Below are 11,201 nucleotides of genomic sequence, written 5' to 3'. Positions count from 1 at the left end.
GCTGTGTTCATCCAGCTCTACACCTTGTTGTGTCATCCAACTGCCTCTTTAAGAAACTCAGTAGCTTGCTCATTAGTTATTTCGATATGGCAGGCAAGCTTCTGATTTCTGCACCACTCACTTGCTGTATTTTGAGACTGATGTGGTGATACCATATTAAGCACATGCTGCTGTGTATTTTTTTAAAAGATCAGCCAGCAGGGGGAAGCCCACTTGAATTGAAGCTGTAACATCCAGCCACACTGATCTTATAGTGAGTGTAAGTGACGTAAAATTGATCAGAATTTTCATTCCCTCGTGGATTCATTTATTTTTCAAACAAATTTTCTGAGGTTTTAATTTATGTTCAAGTCTGAAATGCTGCCTCACTGAGGGAGAGTGTACTGTTGATTTTAGGATGGCTCAGTGGTCACATTCTTCCTGACGCAGCACATAAAGGATTTATGGAATACGGCACGGTGTACCACAAACCACGTTCCCATGTTCACTGGCCTCTCTTTCTTCCATCATAAAAGCTCATACATATGAATAAGGAAAAGTTCAGACCACCTTCAATGAGCATTTTTATGAACCCAGCACACATCTCTGTTTGAAGTATGAACTGACTATAATGAAAGTTGTTCTTGTTTTGCTCATGTTGGATTTATACGTCAGTATCACTTGCAATTAATTCAAATGTATCCTTTGTAAACTGTCCTTGAGACCATTTTGAATACGTTACAAGCTGAAGCAGGTTTAGATCCAAACTTGGGAGTCATTATGGCACAAAGATTTGACTGATGTTTTTTCAGCTGTGAGCATCTTTTGATCTGTCCTAATATGAGTTGGAGGAGACTAAGTTTACAAGTGAAAAGAATGCTATGTCAAGTATTTTTGGTGGAATGTGACAGAAGAGAAAATTAAAATTGAAGAAAAAACTATAGTTGTAGTATGAATAACCAAGCTAGAATTTAGTATTAAGTTTTATTATCACGTGTACTCAAGTTCAGGAACACAAAAGTACAGTGAAAAGTGTACAAAGTCACCATTTTCATCCAAAGGTACCTAGGTACAAAGGAGGAAAAATAAATTAGAAAGCTCAAAGTTCAAAATTGCAGTTCTTCTTAGGGTGAAGTAGAAAAATATTTCAAAGTTTTCTTCAAGGGTGAACAGGGAAACCAATTTTAGATGCACCCTCACTCAGTCTTGATAAATGAACCCATGGGTAATATTTTATTTGTCCTACTATGTGACCATGAAAATTGGGTTTCATTTGTATCAGTCAAAGGAAGGCCATGTTTTCCTTATAACTCAATGTATTAACAGTGTTTACATTTAGACCGAATTCTTGAAGGTGTGAGAGTGGATGTGGAAGTTTGAAACAATTGTTCCACTCCTTATTTCTATCTCACTTCTTATTTCACTTATATCTCCAGCCAAAGCTTACATGAAGACAAACATGGCATGGTTTGAGGGCTGGAATCCAAAACCAAATTTTAATAGAAATAACCAATTGAGAAAGTATATTTTATAGAAAATATGAACTGTAAATTGTATTTAGACTGCACTTACTGCCTTTCTTCACTTTTATGAATACATTGTATTAACATGTTCTTACTAACATTGCACTATAATCTTACAACTCATTGACATTAATTCACACACAGGCAACATATTTAATGTACATAACAGACAGAATCACTTTTGTGGTAACAACTTTAGAACTACCTTTTACAACTCCCATTTTGGATGTTGCTCTGTCTATTTTTTAAATTAACCTGGTATTAATTGACTATTTGAACAGTCTTTGACAAAAAAGAGAGGTTAAAATTAGGTGGCCTTTCAAAACAATAACTGGCACAATGTCTTTTTTTCAACACCTCACCCTTCAAATTTTGATTTTCCACAAGTTATTTATTATTATCCCTGTTGTTATGTAGGAAATATCTGGTTATAAATTTGAAAATTTCATTCCTGGGATGTGATGTTGCAAAGATTTATTGCCCATCCCTGGTTGCCCTGACAACACTGCAGCTTACACACAGACCATGACAGTGATGATAAAGGTACAGTGTAACATATTCAAGTCAGGACATGTGTGTGATTTAGGAATGGTGATAAGCATAATTATGTTTTTAAAGTACCAAAAACAGGGGTTGAGAAACTAGCTTCAGCATATTCACTGATGAATCATGTTCATCTGGAAGACACTTAGATGGATTTGATACAGGGTAGCATTATTCAAAGATAATGATTCTTTCTGATTTTCATTCACCAACCAAATTGCAAAGTCGAGTTTCTTTAACAATGTATATTAGTCTCTTAATTTTCTAATTTATGTGTACTGAATTATAAACATGCACAAATGTATTATTCATCCCCATAAATTCAAAGCTGAGCCACACCTTTATTTGCTAAATGTTTTGACAGCTCCTTAAAGACCGGAAAACAGTACTTCTTGTAGAAATGTGTTGTGGTGAATTCTCACAACCTGTTGGGAGAAGATCCATTTGAACAATAATCTTTTCTCTCTGTGCTTTTCTTAAGCTTTAGAAATCTTAAAACAAAACAAAATACTGTGACCATAAAGATAGAAAAAAAACAAATGAAGTGAAGGAATTAGTCAAATATGCTAAGGAAGAACTGTAACATTGAAATGAATAGCTATATGTAAAAGGTGCTAAAATTGGAGTTGAATGAATGAACAATTGTATTGCTTGCAAATTGAAGAACGTCTTCCTTTCTGTACTTCTGTCCCCATTTCTCTCTCTGTCTCTTATCTGTCGCATAAAAATAATGCATCTCTCATAGCATTGCGTACTGGAAGCCAAATAAGGTCTCCAAGTGAAATTGAATTAGAGGGTAATTATAATTTGACTCAGAAGTAGAATTAAATGAAATTCAGTTCCAGTTTTACAAATTTGAGATTATTTGCTCATTTTGGCATTGGGGCATTTTGACAATAGGGCAATATCAATCCCACCCGAGTGGGGTGTTGTCAGTTAAAATGCCCTGTGTCTGCTGATTTACGATCATTTTTGTTAACAAGCCCAATTTTAGCATGTTTGATTGATTCCAGAACCATCCTCCCTCCTCCCTGTTAAGCTGAATCATTGTTTATCATAAAATATCAAAACCCAGTGTCATTTGAGAACATATGCATTGTGGTATAAGCTGAAGAGCTGAAAGCAAATGAAACTGAGGCGCCACAGTGTCACCACTGGCAAAAGAATGTAACTACTGTGTATGATGTTTACTTTTATAATAAGCATTTGCAATATTTTATCTTTCATTTGATGATGCAGCCACACCCTGTTTTGATAGAACAGGAAAGAATAATTTCCTTACTGAGTAGTTTTTAAAAACCTACCTATTTCTTCATTTTCAGTACTGCCTGTCACTGTATAATATAATTGGAAACTGGTTGCAAAAGCTTCCTTTTTATTATAGCTTAGTTGACTTCCCAGTGATTCAAAGAAAGAACAGTTTTCTCCTCTTCTCCTGAATTTTTGGCTAGGGTTTTAGTCGTCCACCTAAATCCAGCTCCTCAGGAAATAGTCCAGTTATGCAACAAGTGTCTATACAAAGAAGAAAATTAGCTCAGCCAACCTGGATATTCTAAGGGATGAAACAAGTAACATAAAGAAATTGGTATTACAAAAATGTGCCGACTATATAACATAAAATCATATGTAAGAAATAAGGACACAGTAGGACATTCAGCTCCTTAAACCTGTTTTACTATTTAAGAAAATCGTGGCTGGTCTATTTGTGTCCTTCATTTCACATTATTTCCTTTCCCACCCCCGAATAACTCTTGACTCTTTTGGCAATCAAAACTCTGTCTAACTCATGTCTAAACATATTCAATACTTCAGCTTCCACTGTTCTCTACAGAAGAGAATTCCGACCATGAATGACACTCTGAGAGAAGAACTTCTGCCTCATCTCTGTCTTGACTGGAATCTTGGGGATATATTTGCAGCTTTAATTTAGAACAATCAGGGAAACAAAAGCCCATCTCTTTGGTTCTTCATGTGGATGTAGGAGATATGTTTAAGTTGCATTTCATTTATTTCTTGTTTGTTACGTATTAGGGCCAAAAATCTTGGAAATGCACTGACTTATGTTACATGTATTCAAATGAGAAAACCCATGTTTGGTTTGCAAATACATATCTCTCGATGAAATCAAATTGGAGTATTCTGAAAGTTCCAATTTAAAATGGACATAGAAACTTATAATGGAACAAAATTTGTTGAAAAATATAACTAAAGTGTACCAAGAGGAAGTGAGTTTTTTTAGACAAATTCCACTGGGCAGTTGCAGGGGGGATTATTGCTAGTCAATGACCTTATTATTTGAATGTCTCACCTCAGTAATATTTATCTTCCTATTGTACCACCACCACAAGCAAACTAGGCACCAAGAATTCTCAACACGGAAGTCAGAGTGGGTACCTGACAGCTTTCATTGGGTACCAGCTTATTGCTGGCTGGAAGAGCTCCCAACTCTATGAGCCTAGTGCAGGAATGTGGATCTAGAGTAGATCGTAGTGTATTTTTAGTGGCACAGACTTGCTGAGCCGTAAGACCTTTCCTGAACTCTATAATTCTGTGATTTTTGATTCACATTGGCCACCATGCAACAGTACCTCAGGGCCCAATCCATGTCATCAACTATGCATAAAGTTTATCCACCGACATTGGATAAATCTCAAGATCCTCGTGGGACCTCTCCAATTCACTTGTAAGAAGCTTAGGAAGGATAGTGCTTCAGTTCAGGCCACTAGTATTGAAAAGTTGCAACAAAGAAATTTTGCACACAATAGGCACGCAGCTCTCAGGTTGGACCAGGCTGTGTTTCAAGGAGACTGGCTAGCTCTCAAAGTGCTCACTCACTTTGCACTCACAGCATGCCTGCCTGGCCTTGCCCATTAGTGCAGTCACATGACCGCACAGCCTTTAGGTCATCAGTCCTCAGTCAAGAGGGCATTCATCTTGCTGTATGACAGTGTGCTATGTCAATCTCACACCTGCACCACATGCCAGCAGCTTGTATAACAACCATACTGTTTGTGCAGCAAACAAGCAAGCCATGGTTCAACATCTTAGTGGAGGGGTCCCAACTGAAATCTATTAGAGGCACCTGTTAGGCAGGGGTACCTAGCACAGTAAGTCAAGGACATCTGTAATTCCAGTGCAGGGGATTGGCCGCGGCCAGGTATCTGGTCGGAGTGTTCTTGGTCATAGGGTCCAAGCCTCTGTAGTCCTAGGAATGGATTATGGTAAATATGAGTTACAGTACATCTGCAGGCTCCATTGTGTCCAGACTGGATGGGGTGGGGAGGTGTTTGAAATAACTCCACAGAGGCTGGTATTCCGTCACCAAGTCACCCTTTATTTACATGTGGAGAGTCCTTGACACTGATCCAGCTCCTTCAGAGCCAACTCTCAGAGTGAACAGAGCCTCTGACACAAAAACAGAAGTTGCTGGAAAAGTTTGGCAGGTCTGGCTGCATCTGTGAAGAAAAAATCAGAGTTAACGTTCGGGTCCGGTGACCCTTCCTCAGAACGTCCTTAGGAAGGGTCACCGCATCCGAAACATGAACTCTGAGTTTTTCTTCACAAATGCTGCCAGACCTGTTGAGCTTTTCCAGCAGCTTCTGTTTTAGCTCCTGATTTACAGCATCCGCATTTCTTTCAGTTTTTATTTAGAGCTTCTGACACTCTTGTTTATATCTATCAACCAGGGCTCCCTGATTGGGGTCATTAATCTGGTCCATATTCTATGAAGTCGACCTGGTTGACCTTGTTGCAATCACTGCATTCCTCCTACTCGAAGTCCAAGACCTAGGCTGGCTTTTTTTTATTGTAGCTCCTCCTGGGGCGTTTTACCACCACGTCAGGTTCCTCCAACTCTGCTTTGGATATGAGCAGCATGTAACACACAGTAGCTCGCCTCCTGCACCTGAAGCGTTTCAGAAGAAATTCATTCCCCTCTTCAGGTGGCAAAGGCATCAAGGCACTGACATTGGCTGTGTCAGCCTCAGGTTCTGAGGTATCTTCAACATTTGTTGGAGATTGAAAACCCGCACATTCCAGAACAGTCGGGAAGGCAGTCAAGGAGTCAGGAGTTTTGCTCCTGCACCATTTGCACGTTTGCAGCTTTCATATGGTCCACACGCTTATTCAGGACAGCCACACCTACCTGAACTTTTTAACGTCACAGACCTGACCTCGCATCGACCATGCCTCTTACCCATGCAGGGCCATTCCCATGGTTCCTCACTAAACTTCATTCCTTGAAGTCAACTCCACTTAGCAGAGCCTTGTGTCTAGTATTGGTATTCCCGGTGTCATTTGACCCTCTTCCTTCACTCTCAGTTTTGAGTTTGTAAAAAGGGAATGTCTTTACAAGAGGGTTTGAAAGACATGAAACATCAGTTTCCTGAATTTTTTAAAGTCTGTCCAGTGTTAGTATACAGCTCATGAATTCGAAATCTGGACAAATGTGTTTGGAGGGTATTTAGGGAGTTCAGGTGTATGGGGGATTACAGTGTGTATGGATGGGTCATGGGAGTATGGTGGGGTCATGGGTGTATTGACGGTATATGGAAAGGTGATGGATACATGGAGGGAGCATGAGATATGGGTGGGAGTATGGCTGTGCAGCCTAGTGACCATGCTGATAACTGGATTGATGTCCCAGTGAATGGAGACATTCCTTCACAAGAGTATGCCTGGGCATTTGCTCCCCTCTATTGCTGCCTAATGCCTGCTTGGGGAGGCAGTGGGCCAGTTCAGTCAGTTTCTAGCCTGTCCCCATCACTTCTGGATAAAAATATGATGAATTGGCGAGCACAGTTTCTCAGAAGCGGGATCTCAGGGCAAATAATCACCTTCTGGTTCTTGCCTTGAAAAGGAAGATCTGACCTTAGACATTTAATATGTTAGAGATGCTACCTAAGCAACCCTTTTATTATCAAGATTTTAACTTTGAAGAATGTTAATTGCATTCACATTCATTGTCCTGCAATTTTTTCTGTGGCATTAATAAATTTGCTCATGCTTGTAAGAAATATCAGATTTTTTTATAAAAATGAACCATAAAGTTCTACATCTATTTGCCAATAATGTTCTTTCTTTTCTTTGAAGATTTCACTGCTGATATTGGAGAAAGTTTGGACAAAACTAAAAATGGGACACAAGTTCCAAGTCATCATTTTTATTTGCTGCTTGTGCCTGATTGATCACACAACAGGTAAATTCATAATAGCCACATAATCTGCTCAAGGAGTATTGAGGATTCTTTTCAATATTTAAGAGTTGACAAAATTGTAGTGTGTTTGATGATTTCTGCAGTAATATGAGGTATTCCAGTTTCAGATCTGACAGTCTCATCACATGGCTTATCATCAGGACAATTTAGAAATGCAGAGATAGTAGGAACTGCAGATGCTGGAGAGTCTGAGATAACACGGTGTAGAGCTGGATGAACACAGCAGGCCAAGCAGCATCAGAGGAGCAGGAAGGCTGAAGGATTTTCTGAAGAAGGGTCTAGGCCCGAAACGTCAGCTGTGTTCATCCAGCTCTACACTGTGTTATCTTAGTTTAGAAATGCAAACTGAATTAAGCAAATTCTGAAATTAAAAGTTAGTATCCCCAATCGTGACCTCAAAATCTTTGTGTGCCATAAAGCCTATTTAGCTTATTCATGTTCTTCAGGAAAGGATATTTACCATTATACCCATTCAGATGTGAAACCAGATGTAAAGAAATGTGGTTGACTCACTATTGCAGCCTAAAATGGCCGAGCAAGAACTCAGGTGCATTCAAGAAGAGGATTTCCTGATGGCAACTTGAAGTCTTTTAAAAGTACTTACATTCCAACAATAATTTGCTAAAAACTGACTACTGTACATCAATAAAGCCAGCAAATGGTTTCATAAGTCTTAAAAAGTAATGTTTGATTATGCAAAATTTGTTTTTCCATTTGTTGAAGGCTAGAAGCTGACTAAAGTGCTTGTTTTTGTGATTAAACCCATTTTCAGCTATCTTAATTAAACTTCATAAAATTAACATTTTTAGTTATGACAAGGATTTTGTGTAAATGCAAAAGTAGAACAAATTATGTTTTAAACCAATTTACCCTAGATCATGGAAGGGGCTATGTTTCTCAGTACACAAATATATTTGTCGTAAATTTGAATAAACTTGAAATGATTTGATCTTTAGCAATTTGGATAAATTGTCCTGACAAAACCAATGCTAATTAATAAAAAATTACCCTTTTGTTTCTTTCGTTCTTGTTGAGCTCTAAGCATTCCACACAGAATAATGGTAACATTAACAAAAAGCCTGAAAATGATCCCATTTCTATGCTCTGATATCTCTCAAGCCATATTAGTTCTAGAAAATGGAAACAGGATCTGGGTTCAGTTCTATGTCTGTGAATATTCACCTGACAATTATATTAGAAGCATTGCAGAACAAATTCACTCAACTCAGGTGATGAGGTTATCATATGAGGAAAATTTGATGTGGTGGGTGTATAAACTTTGAAGCTTAGAGGAACAAAAAAGGATTTTATTGGAAAATGTAAGATTCCGATGCTACTTCACAGGTGAATTCTGAAAGAATGTTTCTCTTTGTAAAAGAAACCAGGATGTCCCATTTAACATAGAGATGAGGAATTTTTTCAAGAGTTGTGAGCATACGCAACTCTCTTTCCCAAAAAGTGGTGGAGGCAGGACCATTGAATATTTTTTAACGAAAGATAGATAGATTCTTGACCACCAAGGGAGTCAAAGAGTATGATAGGTAGACAGGAAAGTAGATTGAGGCCATTGTTAGATCAGGCATGATCTTATTGAATGGTGGAGCAGACTCGAAGGTTTTAATTACCTATTATTGGTCTTAATTTGAATGTTCAAATGTATGTATGCACACATCAGCAAACTGACTTAGGTTCTTGCTTCATCCTCCTGACTACAATCCAGCAACTCCTACTGAAAGTGTGTCAATGTCAGCGTTTTGTGAGACTGGAATCCAAATTGATTTTGATTTCTTTGTCAGTCTTACAGTATCATGCAACATTATATGTTTAAGCTTACAATTTGGAAAAGAATGGGAGAACAATTAGGATGCATGCAACCAGGTCCAGTGAAGACTCAACATCTTGAATAGAGAAGGGAAGGGTTGAAAATCAGCATTAAAAAAGGCCAAAAAAATGTGTTTGTAAACAGCTTTCAACAAGTTGGCGAATGTGCAGACATAACTGGAGTTGCTCAGTTAGATTTGTAATACATCACTGGAAAGAATCACTGGCACATTGATAAATTAAATTAATCCAGAAACATCTTGAGCCAGATGGCGATAAGAGTGCAAAATATCAAGGATGAACAGATGTAAATGTAAAGTGTATCCTTGTGGTTTCTCCAATTGGCCATAATAGCTTTAATGGAAACTCCACTGGGGTTTTCTGCCAATCTCCCATTTAGTTTATGGCAGCTGATCAGAATGAAACATTCTTAAGCAATTTCTGGCCAAAGTGCTAAATTTTAAAGCTGATTTATACTTGCATTTTTAGACTATATTTTCCAGAATATGACAGGTTGATACTGCAGTAGACTAACATTATAACATGAGCCTCAAATTTTAAAAATGGCTCAGCAGAAGAAGCTGAATTTACTTTGGTGCTGATGGCAATCTGTGTTCAGAGTATATTTATTCTGAAATAAATTTTGCACCAGTTTTAAAGATAAGAGCTCTGGGTACTTTTCTTTCATTTTTTACTGTGCTCAGAGTATATTTGTTTTGATTATGGTAGATGTTATCATCAACAGTTGATTTCTGCAGCCCAAGTGTAGCTGACTGGAATGATATACAAACTTCTACCCAGTCCTCAAACTGTACGTTATCATCTATCAAACTGCCACAGGATTTAAAGGGTACTCCATTTGTTACTTAACCTCTAGATGGGGAGATTAAAGAATCTCTGAACCTTTTCAACATGAAACTCAGTTGGCATTTTTTCATGTGTTCATATGTTATCAATGCATCAACAGTAGATAAATAGTATTAACATTATTTACAGATTTATTAACATTTGCTTTTTCTTTGACATTCAAAGGGATGCGTGGAGGAAATGGTAAAGATTCAAAACAGGTAAAAACAATACATGATAAATTTTACACAATGAATAGAAAATTATATTAGAAACAGTACAGGCAGAAATAATTTTGATCACCACAGTGTCCATTTTGTTAAGTCCCTCAAGGAAGTATCTCCTTTTCATTGGTACCAAAGCCTGGTTGGATCACTCAATAAAATGATATACTTGACGATGATCAATCCTGAACTTTGCATTTATGGTCAATTAGCATTAAGAATGAAGGAGCCCAGAATCAATGTAGCTCAGTGAATGCTGGCCAGAATGGACCCTCTTAAAAAAGCGAGGCTGGATAGGTTCATGTTGTTTTCTTTAGAGCTGAGAAGACCTAGTGGCGATCTGATTGAAGTGTGTAAGATTTATGAGGGACAGGAACATGGTGGATAGGAAGCAACTGTTCCACTTAGTAGCTGGACCAATAACAAGAAGGCAGGTGGTTTCGAGGAGGTTTGAGGAAATTATTTTTACACAAAAGGTGGTGGGGAATGTGGATTATACTGCCTTGGAGGGTAGTAGAGGGAAACCTCACATCCTTTTAAAAAGTATGTCGATGAGCACTTGAAATATTACAACATTCGAGGCTTATGGGCCATAAAGTAGAACTAGTGTAAATAGGTTGGTACAGAATCAATGAACCTAAGGGTCTCTTCTGTGTTGTATGACTCAATGTGTGAAAGCGTCTTTTCCTAGAGGGAACCAAATGCTCATGAATGCTCATTGGATCCTCTCTCCCCTTCTCTAATTAAGTCTTTATTTTTGTTTTCTGTTTCCCCTGAAGATACTGTTTACACCTATTTGCATCATCAGGTAGAACATTATGATTGGTCATTCTTCATATTTAAACTTGAACAGCATCCAGAGATGATTCTTAAGACTAAAATCAATTCTGGTTGTCAGATATCAACAGATATAAAAGTCGCAGCTCATATAACTGACATAGGAATAGGGATTTTCTGACTGATATTTCCTTACTCTTAACCTTCAAGCCAGTCACCATGCTGACTTGGATATATATCAGTGTTTCTTCAAGGTCACTGGGTCAAAATCCT

General features: G+C 38.0%; 1 protein-coding gene across 1 annotated transcript in view; it reads left to right on the top strand.

Annotated features, from left to right (window-relative positions):
• LOC109919559 (otoancorin-like) overlaps window positions 1–11,201 on the top strand; it is a 200,571-nt gene that overhangs the window by 114,440 nt on the left and 74,930 nt on the right. Inside the window, exons 3-4 of the mRNA XM_048615372.1 lie at window positions 7,137–7,242; window positions 10,114–10,148. Coding sequence (XP_048471329.1) covers window positions 7,137–7,242; window positions 10,114–10,148 — 141 coding nt within the window. The remainder of the gene's footprint in view (window positions 1–7,136; window positions 7,243–10,113; window positions 10,149–11,201) is intronic.

Source organism: Rhincodon typus, chromosome 32, assembly GCF_021869965.1.
Source record: "Rhincodon typus isolate 14 chromosome 32, sRhiTyp1.1, whole genome shotgun sequence".
Lineage (NCBI taxonomy): Eukaryota > Metazoa > Chordata > Chondrichthyes > Orectolobiformes > Rhincodontidae > Rhincodon > Rhincodon typus.
This window is presented reverse-complemented; position numbering and strand designations above follow the sequence as displayed.